The sequence below is a fragment of the Solanum lycopersicum genome, chromosome 11, assembly GCF_036512215.1.
Source record: "Solanum lycopersicum chromosome 11, SLM_r2.1".
Lineage (NCBI taxonomy): Eukaryota > Viridiplantae > Streptophyta > Magnoliopsida > Solanales > Solanaceae > Solanum > Solanum lycopersicum.
The window spans coordinates 2728814-2749077 of NC_090810.1; the positions used below are offsets into that span (position 1 = coordinate 2728814).

General features: G+C 30.9%; 1 protein-coding gene across 1 annotated transcript; it reads right to left on the reverse strand.

The window, feature by feature from the left end:
• Window positions 1-18596: 18596 nt before the first annotated feature.
• Window positions 18597-19205, reverse strand: H2B-3 (histone H2B.3). The gene has a single exon (NM_001346291.1). The coding sequence runs from the start codon at window positions 19174-19176 to the stop codon at window positions 18742-18744; it is 435 nt and encodes a 144-aa protein (NP_001333220.1). The 5' UTR covers window positions 19177-19205; the 3' UTR covers window positions 18597-18741.
• Window positions 19206-20264: the final 1059 nt, after the last annotated feature.

Consider the following 20264-nt stretch of genomic DNA (forward strand, 5'->3'; position numbering starts at 1 on the left):
AATTTAACTTTCTTGTGATAATATTAAATGTTATCTAAAACTTTCATATTATTTGGTTATTTCACCTTTGAAGCTTCCTATAAATGTTCAATTACCAAAAAAGATTGACGTAAAAAAGAAAGTAAGAACACTTTAATTATGTTTTTATATTCAAATAATGTTTATTTATAAAAAAAAAAAACTATTTTGGAGATTGGTTCATAATTAGCGTATGTTAAGATATAGATATAATTAATAATATAAGGAATATGCTCTTTTATTTTAAAATATATGAGTCAAATTTTGATGTTATTACTTTTGGTCATAAATATGTTACTATATAATATTTATGTGATTATAGAATCGTTGAAATTATGTATCTATAAAGGTAAAGGTAATACAAAGCTTAGGTAAAATTATTTCGAAATTTAGAAAAAAATATTATTTTTCTGAAGAAATAAATTAAAAAGAAGTTTATCGCATAATTAAAATGAATAGAACGGTAAATATGTAACTATCCACATGATAATTATTGAGGGGAGAAATATCAACACTATTATCTATCTTTAATTAACTTTGACAGGTTATAATTGTTATTAAGAATTTAATTAATTTGAATCATTAAATTAAACATCACAAAAGACTTGTAGTTTAGTAATTTAATGAGAGTTTAATTTTTCTTACCATATTAGTGAATTCAATTTTTATACTCTTTTTTCGTGCATGCTTATGAGTTCAACTTTCACAGATAATAATCCTTAAGAATTATTATATTTGTTTAAGGATCTAACTAAGGTTAAGATTGATATGTTTCAGGTCGATGATCGATTTGAATAGAAAATTCAAATTTCACGAGATCTATTAATACAAAACGATGTTAAATTATGGTTATTGCTAAGTGAAACTAAAATAATTTCAAAAATTTCATTCAAAATTTATTTAATACAGATCAAGACTGAAAATCTAATTTTTTTAGTATTAATTATTTATTTTTTCTAGTGGAATGATACATTATGTCTCAATAAATAGATCATTCAATTTAGTTTTTTTCAAAAAAAAAAGAATCTTAACTATAAAATATTGGTATTGTTAAAATAATAGTCTAATAAGGTATTTGACTTATTTTAAAATATAAGGATTTGATGGTAAAGTGCACAAATGATGGCAAACTAATTCTTAGTAGATAGTATTTTTTTACGTCTTGTAATTGATACATTTTATATGAATATGATCAGTCATATCAATATATTTTGAATAATAATGATTCAATTAAAGATAGTCATAATAGTTCAATTATAATGTGCATGTAATAGTTTTTTCATGTCGCAATTTAAAAAATTAATACAGAGAAATTAAGAATTTATTACGTTAGTATAAATCGATTTACATAAAACTTTCTCAAATATATTTGTAAACTACGAGTTATTTCATGTCATAAATAAATTTGAACTTCAAAAAATTCGTCGAACTAGTGTATTCATATATTTTACAATCAAAATAGTCATATGTTCATGGAACAGAGAAAACAAAACAATTTCTTTAGCCTTCCAATATTATAAGATATCATTTTCTTTACAAAAGATTAAAGCATGTGACTTCAAATTCTGGTGTCAGCGATTTTAAATAATTCTGGTGTTAGCGATATTAAATCTCTCCTAACTTAAATCAGTTCAAAACGCAAGCATATTCATAATATCGTACACACAAAATTTATCTTACACGTATATCATAAATCTTTACCAAATATATTTAACGAAAATCTTTTACATTTTTTGGGGGTGGGGTGGGGGGTGGGGAGTGGGGGTTGAGGGAAATGAGGACCTTGTCTTAGTGAAGAGGTAATTGGGGAGTGCAATTTGGGTGTTGAGATGCCTTTTTCAAAAAGCTCATTGATGTTGAAATTTGTACTAGATCTCCTCCTTTCTAAAAACTCACATAATGATTATATTTTATATTTTATATTTTATTATATTACATGGTGTCTGACTAATTAATTTAAATAAATACTTTTATTAATACTAAAATAATAATTGTATTTAACTTAAAACCTTTTAAAAGTATTTATGAAGAAAAGCTATCATATTTAGCTTCAAAAAGCAAATTCGACTACTATTTAAAAATATGTTTAAAAAGAAGAACTCACACTTTTAATTTTTTTACCAAAGAAGTTATTAATCTTTTCTAAATATACGATATAACTAATATGAATTATGATTTTCGCATAAAAATGACAAACGCAAATCGAAAAAAGGGTTAAAATATACCTTACTTCTAAAATGTTATTAGGTCAAAATGTAGAGAAAAAAAAGTACATGATAGTACTATAGAATATTATTGTTGAAACTTTACGTTTATATTCCATCTTTTTGCTCAACAAAATTCCATTTTCTATTAATCCACGTATTTATTTCCTTTTTTAATCAAATCATTCACAAAAGAATATATATAACACATGACAATCACTATTAAAGACTTCTTTTGCTTTAGCATATTCAAGAATAAGAATATACTTTGTAAAAAAATTTATAAGTTAAAAAGAACTAAAAATTACAATGATTCGTACATATAGGATCTTCGGGGTTGATCGCTAAAATTTTAGTCTCATAAAAAAAGATATACAGATAATCATTTTGTTAGTATTTTAAATAAAATTATTGTGGTTTGTTGAAATAAGTTATGATGATCGTTAGGATTTCGATCTTTAACATAACTTGAATTATGTATAAGTGTCCAGCATGTTTTTTATCAAAGAAAATTATCCAAATTGTTCTGAATCAATTTCAAATAACTCTGAATTCGATATCAAATCTTTTAACGTCAGTTTCAGTAATTAAAATCAACTTAAATCTTCAAAAATCAATAGACTCGTTTTGTTTTCTTCTACAAACAAGCTCAAAAGAAAATCAATAATAATATTCTTCGTGTTTTTTCAATCAAATCGATCCAAATTAAATAAGTAACAAGTCTTTAATTTTTCACCACACATATGTTTTAAAAAATAGAAGAACAGGAAAAGAATATATACATATATATCCTAAATTTCTGGAACAACAAAAAATGTAAATTATTTTATTTATCATGTTGAATGCTCTTGCTTCACGAAATAAAATGTTTTAAATATTTTAGAAAGTGACAATTTTATTTTTAAAAAAATAAACTTATAATTGATGTGTACTAATGTTTATGAAGACCTTCTCATCAATCTATTTAATTAATTAATTATAAATATTTCTGAAATGGTCTATAAACACAAAAAAATATGCTAATTCAAATGTTAATATATCAACTATAGTGTTTATAATAATTGATTTTATTTTTACAAGACTTGTAGATATTTTTGAGTGATGCAAAATTCTTTAAATTAAAAAAAAGAGTAAAATCAATCAATCACAATTTGAAACAAAATACAAACCGTGTCAATTGTTGCTTTGTTTTTTTTATTAATTTGGATATTCTTCAACAGAGTTTTGTATATATTTTAATAATAAAATTATAATTTTACTTACCAAAATTATTGAAAAAATCCATTTCATTCCAAATAATGATTTTAATTTCATTTTCCCACTACTGAATCAAATGATTAACTCTCTTCATTAAATTAATACAATAATTGATTTACCAAATGGACGCTTGAGTAGAAGATTCTTTTTTTGTCTTTGTTTTTGTTTTATTAGAAGTTTTAAATTTGACTCGTGAAATTTTTATTATTTTTTTTAAGATTTATAAACTTTATACATTATGATTTTAATTGAACATAAATTCATGTATTTTAAAACGCTTATGAATATTTAGCCAAGATTCTTTAAAAATATATAGGGAATAGCTTCATTAGATGACGTTAGAGTTTAAAGCTTTGATAAGTTGAACTTCAATACAATGTGTTAGCGTTTAAAAACTCTAAAAACACTTCAAGGAAATCAAACTTTCACAATCTAATGTGAAAATTAGTTATAATTTTAACTTTCAACGTTTCATAGAGTTCGATTAAATTTTCATATTTAAATATAAAAATTTGCTTGAGTTTCAAATTATACGATACATAAGTGGAGTACAAACTTTATCGGTTCGAATTTCAGAACTGATTCGTAAATTTAAATTGATAATTATTCAAACTTTCATAAAGAAAATTCTAAAGTTTTTTTCATATTTTGATTAGGAATATCTTTTAAAACTCCAATAACGATTCATGAAGTTCGAAATGATAACTATTTAAACTCTATTAAAAAAATCCTAGAGCTTTTTCATATGTTGTAATTGGGTATATATTTTAGTCAAAATTTTATTTTTAAAGTTAAAAGATGACTAACCAAACGCTCAATAATTCCAAAACACTAGGTAAAACTTAATTAATAATATAAAAAATCAAGTATTTGTCAATTTTTCTGAACTATGTATATGAATTACTAATCATCACTTATCTGAATTTCTAAGAATAATTAAATTGTTGAAAACAATTAGTCTACAAAATTGTCAAACAAATTTACAAAAGGCACTTGCTATTAAAGACTTTTAGAGATCTAGTAATAGTTCTACTACTATTATAACACATGTTTATTTATGTCCATAAAATCTATAATAGTAGAAAACAACTTTATATTATATAAATAAAAAAAAACATGAATGCAAGTAAAATCATGACTAATGACATTTCCTTTTTTTCACTTATATACAAGATTTAATTACTTGCAAGAAAACAAATTTTTTTTCAAGTTATTCAATTTGTCTCACAATAATTCATTACTTTAAATCAAAACCAATTCAAATATTTATGTCATATATGGAACCATGTTTATATTATTATTTTTTTTTCACTTTTTTGTTGGAGTTTAACTTATATGTGTTAATAATAATGTAGTACTATGTTAATGGTTGTTGAAATATTTGTATTTTTAATATTAAATTAATAATTATATTAAGATACCATTCTTAATTTGTCATCTTTGTGATCCACTATCTCATGATTTATAAAGTGGTTATTATTCTTTATTATAACTACTATATCTCATACATATTTGTTCATTACTGGTAATATATCTCTATTTATCTATCTATCTATTTATTACCAAATATTTTCTCCATTCTTTTTTATTTGTCATGTTACGTTTTTTAAAAGTTAATTGACTAATTTTTAAGTTGCATTAAATTACATTAATTCGATATTTCAAATTAAAAAATAGATATTAAAAAATTACACGAAATTACTATAAATTGTAATTTTTTACATATCGATATGATAAAAAAATATATCAATCAATTTTTTTATCGATTGACTCTAAAAGAGAAAATCGTGACAACTAAAAAAAACATGGAGAATAGATATTAAAAGAGAGTTTGTGTATAATTAATTAGTGTATGTATGTGGGATGAGAAAGTGATTACGTACATGATAATGCTAAATGGTCAAAAAATTTGGCTAGAAAATGTAAAAATATTTAAAAAATAAAATAAAATAATAAAGGTAAAATGTCATTCTGATCAAATTCTGACCATATTTTGTGGCCAAAAAGGATTTTTCTTATGCATACATATTAACATGTAAATTATATGTCATAATGACAATCTAGCTTGTGATAATGACATTAATTAACTTACTTACAACCTAAGCAATCGTATACCTGCTTAATTTGTCATTAAGACTTTAAGGATTTCATTAATTTCATTAAAAGAGAAGTTCTCTTCTTTTTTTGGGGTCAAATAAGTTTCAATTATAAACGTTGTTGTCAGTATAAATAAATTTTTATGTTAATAGATAATTCAGAAGATTTTTAGAAGTCTTCTTAAACTATGAGATTTGAAATCAGAAAATTAAATGTATTATCTATTATAACAAATTAAAATAATTTGATGATGTAAAAATTATTTACGAAAGATGTTTTCACTTAAATAAAAGAACCACAATTTTATTTATTTTTCAATATCGTAAAAGTAGAGAGTTAGAGACACGTAATCTATACTAAATATTGAATATCAAGTTTAATACATGATAATATAGATAAATACTATATTGAAATGCATATGGGAGAGAAATATAAATAACTTTATGAGATATAATTTAAGTTCACTACTCGTGCTAGTAAGCTGAAAGAGAAATTTGTACGTGCCTAAATATCCTAAAGAGATTCAATGGATTTGAATTGTGACATATTATATTGCTTATGGTACATAATTATTTTGCAGTTTTATAAAATTGTTCTGATTTAAATATTTTACACTTATTCTGATGAAGATCTAATTATTCTAGTTGAAAATTCCAATCAATTGCTAGCTACTATATTAAAGTGAAAAATAACAAGAAGATATTCCAACTAAGTAATCCAAATTTAACAAAACACTATTGTACATATATAATGCGTCTGTTATATCGTTTGTCTGAATATCTTTAGGTTGATATAACAAAATATTATTATAAAAAATCTATAATATAAACACAATATGGAAAATGATGATCGTTATGGTAAGATCTTAACTTGATATATATCCTCTACTAAAATGAGAATTTTCTTATGAATATTTACCTACCTATTTTGATTTTTCGACCCTTCCTATATATCTTGATACTTGAAATTTATAGAGTGTGAGTCAACATGATGTCATTCTTGATCTTGTCATCAATACTCGGGAGTGAGAGAATGATTGTTATCTAGAGATCTATCTGATAAATTTTTCAAGTTTAACTAATTTTTATCGATAAAAGTAATCTCTACCTTATATTCAAAGTTATAAATCTCTCTATATTTTTTTTTTATGAAAGGTCAATTATAATGTTTTTCCTTTTTTTACATATATATGCTCATTGCCCTAAAGACAATAGCATTGGGATGAACCAAAATGAGTGTAGTCATGTCATTCATATAATTCACCTTTTGCGGCTTCTTGTCTCCCTATGCCTTTTCTATATTCATTTGCAAAGGAATTAACAAAACTCCATCTCCAAGAAGCCAAGAGAAATATGGTGACTTCTTTGAGGGAACAAATCACATTGCCTTAACATGTCAATGCTTGGAAATTAGGGTTTTGGGGATGGGTAGGGGTGGATTTTTGAGTTGAGAATCCTATGTTGTAGATAAGTTCTTCGAACCACGCGGTTTATACGTGGTCTCATGGTCAATAAAGTGTTTGATGTAAATTTTCAAGATAGGTATTGAAACGGAACTAATGATGTCAAGCTACGAGCATCTTTATTCCTACAAAAAAAATGATGGATGTACAAATCCTCTAGTTTTAATAGAGACACAAAATACTAAGTGATTCGTTCTTAGTATATATCTTCCTAATTTTGATGGATAATAAATTAAATGACAGATCGATCATGATTTTCACTAATAAAATTTAAGATATAATAAGAAAAAACATAAAAAAGAAGTTAAGCAGATTAAACATTTACTATATATATGCATAAATAAATGAGTTTTAATCTTGTATATGGAATATAATTTTCTGATGAAAGAGGTTCAAATTAATATATCAACTTCTTTTTCAAGCTCCAGCACTGACTACTCGATACATGTGTTAATCTAGAGTTCTAATTACGGGTTCGACAGAATCTACTAACTTCAAATAAAATCTTGTATTTGTGTTTAAAAACTAATAAAATTATCGTTTTTTCTAGAATTTAGAATTAGTTAACTCAAAAAAATTTGGAGATGTATCTTATCGATGAAATTGGCCACACCTCAAAGGAAAAAAAAATGTTGTAGATAAGTTTTGGAGAAACTTTTGCATGCATGGGTCCATGCATAGTGGAAATTGTAACTTCATGAAAATGTTTTAGTAATTGTCTAGTTATAGATGAAGGAATATTATATTATATATGTGTATGATCATATTTAATCAAATGTCAAATATTATTGTGCCTTTGGTTATTTGTAATTTTGTTATTTGTCATATTGAAAAAGTGTTATATCCAATTAAATGAATCCAAATTATCTTTTATCAATTATGATAATAATTTCATGTTACTGATCAAACCATGTTACATATGTGGTTTTTCACAAGGAAGCACTAAATATGTTTGTCCTTTTTATTTTATTTTTCAATAATTTCTTTTCACTTTTTTTATAACCCAAGAGTGTATATATGTGCCCTTTAAATGGCCACGAGGGGGTGGTCTTAAAATTCTTTGATATATAAAACACTTTTTTTATGCTAATTATTTTGATAACATAATTTATATTTTAAGATGTGTAATAATATTTCGATACATTCGCATATTTGTCACACTAAGTTATATGTTATAATTTAGATTTTTTCGCGATGAGAATCATTATGTATTTTACAGTTTCAAATTTGAGGGAGGAATTTTTCTCTTATCTCTCAAGTTATATATAGACACTAAACTAATCAAGATATCTTTATTTTTACTAGTTTAATATAATGTAAGGCTAACAAAACAAATCCACATGAAATTAGTTTTATCTTATAAATCAACTTTAACTTCCAAATAATTACATAAATCATAATCTCTCTCTTCTCTTTCTCTCACTCTCTCTTTCTGCTTGGCGATGATCGCTCATAGAGGTAATTGATAAATATATACATTTTGAAATGCATAGATATAGGGAGAGAGGAGAGAGGTGGGCAAGAGAGTTAGTGTATCCAGATACATGTGAATCGTGTTTAAATATAGTGTATGTGGAACAAACTACACCAAATTTAACTCGTGTATATCTGAGATATAAGTATTTGTTGTACCAGCTATATGAAATCGAAATAATATAATCTTTAAAAAATTGTTATTTCAACATGTAATTAGCACCAATAATTGTGTGCTTTGTGTTATTTCCTCTAATTTTATCCTTATGCTTTTACAATCTAATTTTTTTTTCTACAAATAGTAATAGCATGGGCTAGCTACTTTTTAGCTTTTAAATTAAAACATATATAGCTACAAATTAAAATTGTGGAGTACTTGTATCAAATTCTATATTGTGTTGGTTGTGGATATTGACTTGAAAATGAATGTGGATCAATGATATAATTAATTGAAATTCTTTAAGTAACACAAAGCCCATAACAAAAATTGACTCTAATATTTAACTTTTATACTTTTAGCCATAATAATCATTGTAAAATTTGTGTATTCATTATATTTATATACTTATCATAAACGAATATACATCGAAGAAGGTACATACGATCAAAGACTAAACGAGTGAAAAATAATAATAATAATAATAAAAATAAAAATAATGATAATTTGGCTAAAAATATAAAGATTTCTATTTGATTATAATTTCAAACATGAGAAATCAATTGGACATTATTTTGGGCCTTTGCAAAATTCGGGTCTGTTATTAGGCCTGAACGGAGCACAACATCTGCACTTCAACCACTATTTTGTATGGAAAAAAAGTTTCAAATTATTCTAAAACTATTCGAAATAACTCATATTTATTCGTTATTTGTTTTTGGCATCAAAACGACACTCGACATTTATGTTTTGGACAACAATGGAGCTAATATGGCAGTTCAACGTTTTGATTTTTATTCCTCAAGGTAAATAACTTCTTCGATCGACATAAATTAATATTTTCATAACATACTATCTCATAAATAATATTTCACGCCTTCAATAAAAACTTATGCCCTACTACACGTAAGTTCAATTTATTATAATAAAATGAATGACCACGGGTAAAATTATTTTAAAATGCCATTAAAAAAATGATTATTTTGTGAATTTGGCTCCATTAGAACTTCAAAAAAATTAATTAAATATTACATGAGTATAATAAAAACTACTGTTACATTCTATCACACAAAAAGGAAAGCTGGGATTTTTAAAGTAAAATCAGTTCAGGAAGAAGCAAGTGAAAAAACATTCCATTACAGATCGAAACATGAGTTGTGGTGGAATGGTTAGGCCAACAGTAAACAGAGAACCCCACGCTGCAACTAAAAAAACACAAAAAGGATCTCGTTTGGCCAACGATAAATCAAAGGACCCTCAAGCTACGACCAAGAAACACGAAAAATTTAAGTAGAAACAGAGAAAACGGATTCAATGACCATAAAAATACTATAACTGCTATGCATCTTGTAAGACGATAGCTTAACATGCAATTACCTTGCAAAAAAGTCGATATAGGACCCCTCCTGCAGGCCAAGAAAGTCGCGCCTATCACTAAAGAGCGTTAATTGCACAACTCCATGACTTTCTTAAGACACGGGCATCGCAGTCAGTTCTAATCAGCAAAACTGAAAAACCTCAATCATAGTCAATGGTAACTGAAGAAACAACAACTACTACTACTACGCTTCAATCCCAAAATACTAACTAAAGAAAACTCGATAATATCTTATTCACCGAAGAAGGTGCATACACATATCAAATCAGTATCATAAATTTCAGAATACACACACACAAACAAAAGAATTGTTATTGTTGCGCACCTGGTTTTGAACTTTCTGAAGAAGCAAAAGAGCTGAAGGCAAATCATCAACCACTGTGAAAAACAAAAGAGACGTTGCAATAGGCAGTGACTATGGTCAGAACTCGGAACTCAGAAAACTGCTCATAACAACAAAAATAAGTCAACACAACTACATCAAATACAATTGATGATGTACACTTCAAACAAGAAATCAACTCCAGACGAGAAGTATCTCAATAGAATTCGGAGTGACTGAGTTTCAGTAATCACCTTTTACAGACATCAGCAAAAACCAGTGTGTTGCAGCATGACTCATTGAAACTGCGTTTTCACCGAACTTGGATTGTAAAGACATACTTCTCCATTGCAGCAGATACCAATAAGAAGACTTTACGTTAATTGACATGTCAAACTTACCTCTACCAGAAGAAAGTAACTTATGGTGCAATCACCTACCACAGAGCACTTACGTAGCCAATCCTTACGAAGAATTCCAGACACATATATTCACTAGTAATAGAGTATTGAGCATATGGAAGCAAGTTGATGATGTGCTGATTTGTTAAGTAGTTGCAATTTGTACAGGTGTCATAGAATTAGTGGTTAGTTAGTTTAATTCTGTTAGTTAGTTAGTAGAGATTAAATCAGTTAATACTTGTATATATACATGTGTGCAATGTGAGTTCAAAACACGTTTTCAAGCAATAAGCAAAAGTTTCCAATTCTCTCTGTTTTTCAATAGATATTTTGATATGGTATCAGAGCTTTCTGATTGAATCTGGGGATTCTTTCTTTGCAATTGTTGAAGAATTGAGAGATTCATCAAGAAGAAAGCAGAGATCTGAAGAAAGCTTCAATGGCGAGAAGGAACGATCATAATCATCCTCTGTTCTTATCTTCTTCAGATGTTGCTGGATCAGTACAGATTGGGATTCAGTTAACAGGCATGGAGAATTACACCTTGTGGAGTCGTGCAATGTGACTCAACTTACTTACCAGAAACAAATTGGAATTTATCGATGGCACAATCACACGAGAGGCTTTTACAGTGGATTCTGAGAAGCAGGATTGGGATCGATGTAACGCAATGGTGATTTCATGGATCGTCAACAATGTCAGCAAGGAACTTGTAAGTGGAATTCTTTTTTGCTCTAATGCTTGTGTAGTATGGAGAGACTTAAAGGAACGATTTGACAAAGTCAACATGTCTAGGATATATCATCTTCACAAAGCAATTGCTACCTTAACTCAAGGTGTTTCCTCTGTTGCTGTGTATTTTTCAAAATTGAAAGACCTCTGGGATGAATTTGATTCAATTGTACCTCCTCCTTGTTGTGAATGTCCAACATCGAAGGATTATGCTGATGGTCTGTTGAGACAACGACTTCTACAATTTCTCATGGGATTGAATGATAATTACAGCCAAGCTCGTAGCCAAATTCTCATGATGATACCTGTTCCTACTGTGAACCAATGTTATGCTATGATCATTCAGGATGAGAGTCAAAAGGTTTTGTATGGTGAACAACCTGGTAATAACACTAATGATCACACAGCCTTATTGTCCAACAAAATTGAAGGAACAGGGAAGCCTAGAGGAGGTGGTTATACAGGTAACACAGGAAGTAGTTCTGGAGTTGGTAATACAGGAGGATCTGGATATTATAATGGATATTATGGAGGAAATAATTCTGGATCTGGTGGTTATGGTGGTTTTGGATCTGGTGGAGGAATTGGTAGTGCAAGAGCAAGTAGCTCTAGGACTAGAAGGTTTACTCCTTATTGCGAAATTTGCAATATCAGAGGACATACTAAGGAAGCCTGTTTTAAGACAATGCAATGCAGTCACTGCAGTATGAGGGGTCATACTAGGGACAATTGCTATAAACTCATAGGTTACCCTGCTGATTTCAAAGGGAAGAAGAAAATATCTGCTGCTAATGTACAAAATCAACACACTGGAGACAATGAAGTCACTCCACACCCACATCATGTTCAACAACCTCATTTCACCATGGAACAATACAATCAGATTCTGAGATTGTTAAACAGACCTCAGTTGAATGAGACTTCTGCAAATGCAAACATGACAGGTATACTTGCTAGCTCTTCTAGTCTAATCAATGCACATCCTACACATTCACAATGGATAGTTGTCACGACCCAAATCCGGGCCGCGACTGGCACCCACACTTACCCTCCTATGTGAGCGAACCAACCAATCTAAACCTTAACATTTCAATGTAACATCAACAGAAAATAATGCGGAAGACTTAAACTCATTAATAAAAACCAATTCAATAACTATCAATATTCAACATCTATTATTCCCAAAACCTGGAAGTCATCATCACAAGAACATCTACTTTAGACTACTAATTCTAAGAGTTTCTAAAAGCTAAAAATACATAAGAAGCTAGTCCATGCCGGAGGTTCAAGGCATCAAGACATGAAGGAGAAGATCCAGTCCAAGCTAGACGCGTTAGCTCACCCTGAAGATCCGGTGTGACGAAGACTGGCTTGAGTTACTGTTGAGTCGAAGATGACGGCACGTTTGCTGCACTCCACAAATAACAAGAAGAAAAACATAAAAGTAGGGGTCAGTACAAACCACGGGTACTGAGTAGATATCATCGGCCAACTCAAAATAGGGAACAGTATGTATTAAGCAATATCATAAAATCAACTAATATCCTTAACATGCAGCATTTATAGTTACCATAACCCTTGGTTACAACACCAAGCACATCAATGAGGACTCACACCTCCTCATCATACTCATTTGGGAATTTAGTTCATTAGATTGGATATATTATCATATTTCAAGATTCATTATCTTTATTCCCCTCGTATCGGTACGTGACACTCCGCTCCTCAATATACTATCCTGGTACCGGAACGTGGCACCCGATCCATATTCTATCCTGGTGTCGGAACGTGACACTCCGATCCTCATATACTATGCTGGTACCGAAACGTGGCACCCGATCCATATATATTCTATCCTGGTGTCGGAACGTGACACCCGATCCATATTCTATCCTGGTACCGGAACGTGGCACCCGATCCCCTAATCTCACTACTTTCATTCATCAAGCCTTCTTTCATACCAAGGCATCATCATTATCAAGTAGATTAGGGTTTCTTTTCAAGATTTGGGATTCAATAGCTTCATCATGCTTATTTATTCATAATTACATAATCACATCATTCATGCAAGCATACAATTAAGCATATAGAAGGGTTTACAATACTACTAACACATATCATTCACTATTAAGAGTTTACTACGAATAGCATGAAATAACCATAACCTACCTCCACCGAAGAATTGAAATCAACAAGCTATCTTCTTAGAATCCTTGCTATCCTCTTCGTTTCTCTCTCTTTCTACTCGTTCTCTTTCTTTTTCTGTCTCTTTTTGTTCTTTCTTATTTTTCTTATTCAAACCCTCTTCCTTTTACCCTAATTAGTATATAATTAAGAATAAAAGATGGCGATAATACCCCACTAATTAACTTAGGGTTACCTCTTTTAACCCCCAAGAATTTGAGTTATTAATATAAACCCACGAAATCTATAATTAAGGAAAGAATAGTCCAAAAACGTCCCTTAAAACGTGTAAGGAAATCCGATTCTGCCTGGGATTTGCGCAACCTGTGACGGGCCGTCGTGCCTGCGACGGTCCGTCCTGCAGGTCGTCGCAAAGTTCAGAGAGTGGATTTTCACTGAAGTCTCCGTGACGGTCCGTCCTGCCATTCCGTCACGAAGTTCAGAGAGTCGATTTTCAGTACACAATTTCAGATTTTCTAAGTGTTTTGAAACGAGACCCTGCGACGGTCCGTCATGCCCTTGACGGTCCGTCGTGGGGTCCGTTGCTTCTGCCAATTTTTCCAGAATTGAAGTCTGTTGCTCAAGACGACTAAACGGGTCGTTACAATAGTTGATAGTGGAGCCACAAACCATATGGTGAATGACAACTCAATTTTTAATACTGGATTAACAGTTGCTAGAACAGGAAAGGTTCAAATACCTACAGGTGAGTCAGTTATGATAACTCACTCTGGAAAGTGTCGATTAGAAGGTGGATGTGATTACTGATGTATTATGTGTGCCTGAGTTCCAGTTCAATCTGTTGTCTGTAGCTAAGTTGACAAAAGAGTTACAATGTTGTGTTTCATTTTTTCCTGATTTCTTCATTATTCAGGACCTCTTCAATGGGAAAGTGAAGGGGATTGGTGAGGAACGAGATGGTTTGTACATACTGAACACCAAAATTAAGGAGGAATCTGCAATAATAAAGTCTTTGAATGTAGCAGAATGCAAGGAAACAGCTGAATTGTGGCACAAGAGAATGGGTCATGCACCCATGTCTGTGATTAGGAGATTAGACATAGTAAAGAATAAATAAGCATTTTCTTTACAACATTGTGATATATGTCCATTCGCTAGACAAGTTAGACTTCCTTTTCCTAATAGTGACACTAGAGCATTTCATTGTTTTGATTTGATCCATATGGATGTTTGGGGACCTTACAAAGTTGCTACTCATAATAATATGAGATACTTTCTCACTTTAGTTGATGATCATTCTAGATGGACTTGGACATTCTTGATGCATCTTAAATCTGATGTTTCTACATTACTTAAAAGTTTTCTAGCCTTGATAAAAACTCAATTTGGAAGGCAAGTGAAGGTACTTAGATCTGATAATGGGGGAGAATTTTTTGATACTCAATGTAAGGAATTATTTGATCATCATGGTATTGTTCATCAAAGTTCCTGCCCACACACTCCACAACAAAATGGAGTAGTGGAAAGGAAACATAGGCATATCCTTGAAACTGCTAGAGCTATTCGATTCCAAAGTCATTTGCCTTCTAAGTTTTGGGGTGAATGTATCACAGCTGCTGTCTACATCATTAACAGAATGCCATCTACTGTTTTAGGGAATAAAACTCCTTTTTCCATGTTATATCAAGTACAGGCCAATTTATCGCACATGAGAGTCATTGGATGTTTGTGTTATGCAACAAACTTGATTAAGGGAGACAAGTTAGGAACAAGAGCCATCAAAGCTGTATTGATGGGATATGGAACTACTCAAAAAGGTTATAGGCTTTATGATCTACAGAATAAGATCTTTTTTACAAGTCGAGATGTATGTTTTCATGAGCACATATTTCCTTTTCATTCATGCACTGTGGAGGCAGATGATAATGTGATAAAGCCTATTTTTCATCCAACTAAAATTGCTGAAGAGTTTCCAATTGCAAGACTTGGAGAATGTGATACTGAGCCACTTATTGATTCAATTGAAAATGAGACAATGGTTGAAGCTGCAAGTTCTGTTGATTCAGTTGAGCAACCACCAGTAAGGAGAATATCAACAAGAATTAGTAGACCACCTATCTGGCAGAAAGATTTCATCACCAAAACATGCTCCAAGTCTGCAAGCTCTTGTTTATATCCCATTGAAGATAATGTTGCCTATGATAATCTAGTTATTCCTTATCAGAGTTTTATAGCTCAGATGTCTTTGGAGACTGAGCCACAATCTTATGCACAGGCTATTTTAGATAAAAGATGGGTTGAAGCAATGAATTCTGAAATTGAAGCTCTACAGAATAATCGGACTTGGAAAGTAGTTTCTTTGCCACCAGGTAAGAAGGCCATTGGTTGCAAGTGGGTCTTCAAGATAAAGTATAAGGCTAATGGTGATATAGAAAGGTTTAAAGCCAGATTGGTGGCAAAAGGTTACAATCAAAAGGAGGGTCTTGACTATCAAGAAACTTTTTCTCCAGTTGTAAAGATGGTGACTGTAAGATCTGTAATTTCTTTGGCTGCAGCAAATGGATGGAGCATTCAACAAATGGATGTAGATAATGCTTTTTTACATGGAGATTTACAGGAAGAAGTATATATGCAATTACCTTTGGGACTTAAAAGTGATAACAGTAAGGGATTACAAGTTTGCAGATTACTTAAATCACTTTATGGATTGAAACAAGCTTCTAGGCAATGGAATATGAAACTCACAAATGCTTTGATTAAAGCAGGTTTTCATCAAAGTCATTTGGATTATTCATTAATGACAAAAAGGACAGCAGAAGGAATTGTGATAGTGTTGATTTATGTAGATGATCTGTTGATCACAGGAAGTAGCAAAAGGTTAATAGACAATGCCAAACAGGTTCTGAAAAATAATTTCAAAATCAAAGACTTAGGAGATCTAAGATATTTCCTAGGTATAGAGTTTGAAAGGAATTCAGAAGGAATACTTATGCATCAAAGAAAATATGCCATGGAACTCATATCAGACTCTGGGATGAGTGGATCAAAACCATGTGTTACGCCAGTCGAGGTCAACCAGAAACTGACCACCTCAGAATTTGATGATCACTTCAAGCTTGATAATGGCAATGATCTGTTGGATTCAGGTGAATATCAAAGACTTGTTGGAAGATTATTGTATCTTACAATTACCAGGCCTGATATTGCCTTTGCTGTGCAAAGCCTTAGTCAGTTTATGCATGCTCCTAAGTCATCACATATGGAGGCAGCTCTTCGAGTAGTGAAATATGTAAAAACAAGCACCTGGTTTTGGTATCTTGATGTCTGCTAAACCAACTAATATTCTTCAAGGATTTTGTGATGCTGATTGGGTGTCTTGTATTAATTCAAGAAGATCCATCACAGGATACATGATTATGTTTGGTAATTCATTGATTTCTTGGAAGTCTAAGAAACAACCTACTGTGTCAAGAAGCTCAGCAGAGGCTGAGTACAGAAGTTTGGCATCTACAGTAGCTGAGGTTATTTGGTTAATTGGAATGTTCAGAGAATTAGGTGTTGAAATAGAATTGCCAGTGAAATTGCACAGTGACAGTAAGGCTGCTTTACAAATAGCAGCAAATCCCGTGTTCTACGAAAGAACAAAGCATATTGACATAGATTGTCATTTCATTAGAGAGAAGATACAAAATGGGCTTGTACATACGTTGCATTTATCTTCTGTTGAACAACCTGCAGATATACTTACCAAAGGCCTGAGCAAACTGCAACATGATCATTTAGTATCCAAGCTAGGAATGAAGAATATATTCATACCACCTAGCTTGAAGGGGGGTATTGAGCATATGGAAGCAAGTTGACGATGTGTTGATTTGTTAAGTAGTTGCAATTTGTACAGGTGTCATAGAATTAGTGGTTAGTTAGTTTAATTCTGTTAGTTAGTTAGTAGAGATTAAATCAGTTAATACTTGTATATATACATGTGTGCAATGTGAGTTCAAAACACGTTTTCAAGCAATAAGCAAAAGTTTCCAATTCTCTTTGTTTTTCAATAGATATTTTGATATAGAGAAGTACACATACTAAAACACAGCAGAGACTTGATTATTTGCAGAGTCGCAGAAAATCAATGGACTCCAGAAATCAGGATCGAAAATTGACAGTTAACTACATCAAGCAGATCCACCGGGGTCATATAAAGACACAAGGAACTCAAATTAAAATATTGCAAGGATGTCAAGTAAAACATAACTATACAAAAGGCATGATCACTCAAAAACTCGCGAACTTCAGGCAAGTCGGAGAAAATAAAACACAACAAAATGAGCGAAATATATACAAATATTACTATCAAGTGATCAACATACAATCTTTTGTTTCTTTTCAAAGAGAAACACAGGCTTAGATTTTAGCTAATGTCAAGCGGAAAATGTGCCAATTCTAGTCAAGTTCAATTGCTCTGCTATTACCTAACCGCTTAATGAAACAACGCATAGGTTGATACCTAACACAAGCAGTATTCTACGAGGGGAATACACGATGACTCAAACAGTGTTATATGAATTCCCAATAAGTATCGACAACAGCGATGAAACCACAGACAGTTCAATAACATTCCACATTCAGCATGCTTAATTGAATGCTCAAAAAACAGATTTTATACATCTATATTAACAAATTCATCATAACGAACCATTTCATCGAAAATTCATCGTGAATATAAACAAAGAATACAGATTCTATGAAATTAGATCCAACTCATAAAATCTGTCAAAAAAAAACAGAGTAAAATTTACCATTTCCAAAGGATTGTAGATAGATAATTGGGGAATCACCAAGCTACAACCAAAGAAAGTGAAAATATGAGTAAGTAAACAAAGCATACAAACTTAAAGCAGATATTAACCAAAATTCTCTAAATTACAAACCCAAATTCAAAAATATCATAAAAAGAACTTGGATCAAGAGTTCAATTAACAACCCAAATTTCATAGATGATTGATTAGCAATCCACATAACACAAGATGCGTACAACTACAAGGAACTGTTTTTACACCTATCATCAAACCCTAACACAGTAAAGATATTCAAATTCTTAAGAGCTAGTGAATTTGGTAACAGCCTTTGTGCCTTCAGAGACGGCATGCTTAGCCAATTCACCAGGAAGGACCAATCGAACAGCCGTCTGAATTTCCCGAGAAGTTATAGTAGGCTTCTTGTTGTAGCGGGCAAGTCGGGAAGCTTCCTGAGCAAGTTTCTCAAAGATATCATTGATGAAACTGTTCATGATACCCATAGCTTTGCTTGAAATACCGATATCAGGATGAACCTGCTTCAGAACTTTGAAGATATAGATCTTGTAAGTCTCAACAGCCTTCTTCGACCTCTTCTTCTTCTTGTCACCGGCGGCAGCATCCTTTGGGAGCTTCTTCCCAGCCTTTGGCTTCTTCTCCGCCGGAGCTTTCTCGGCTACAGGGGTTTTCTCAGCTGGCTTCTTCTCTGCGGGCTTTTTCTCAGATTTTGGTGCCATTTTTCTCTAAATTTGTGAATGTAATTTGTTGATGGAGAAATTTGGGGGTTAGGGTTTGGTTTATATAATGAGATGGAGGTGAGTTCTGATTGGCTAATGTATCGTGACGCGGATAGTGGCTTAGAACCGTTGATCTTAGTTTTTAATCAACGGCTAATAGTTGATATTGGGATTCGTGTACTTTTTCACTTTAAGGCGGTAGCTGAAAATTTTAAAAACTCGCGGGATAAATGAAATTTTAAAAAAAAATGGATTTTAACATTTAGATGTATTTGGTTTAGAGATTATCCGGTTCACTCCCTCAGCTTTTGTTTCTTTCTAAAATGATATAGAAATCAATATATAGTAATAGTATAATATAAATAGATATTTTATTTATATAAATAAAAGAAAAATTACTTGCTTTTTGATCTAATTATGTTTTACTTTCTTCGTGTTAGTTTATGTGATGTGTTTTACTTTTTGATTTATTTTAGAAAAAAATGATGTTCCATGGTGTGTTACGTGTAAGTTTTCAAAGATAAACTCTAGAGTTGAAAGGATTCGGGTTAGAGCAAGATCAAAACGAGATATTTGGAATATAAATTAAATTAAAAGTTGAGTTGGATGAAGCAGACGTGGAAGTAAGGTTGGCCACATAGACTATCTCCAAGATAATAGGGACATCTATCGATGATAATGTCATACATCGCAGTGGGACGACATGAATGAAATGTAGGTTCAACTTTAGAGTCTTATGGGATTAAAAAGTACAACATAAGCTTAAATTAAGTTATACGAAATGGTGGTTAAACTGTATATGTTATATGGGTGGAGTGTTAGTCACTCAAGCACTCACATTTTCAAAAGATGCATATTACAAATGTGAGGATGGTGAGATGGATGTAGGCAATACCAAAAGGGATAAAATTATGAATGAGGTTAACTATTAGAAGGTGAGGGTTAGTGGTGGAGCCAAAAATTTAAATTGGGGGTTCAAAATCTGTAAAGATAGACATATGAAGTAATTATAGGGCGTTCGACATATTTTATACATACCTAAATAATTATTGAAAAAATTATGCGGTTAATCAAACTTATACTTCTTA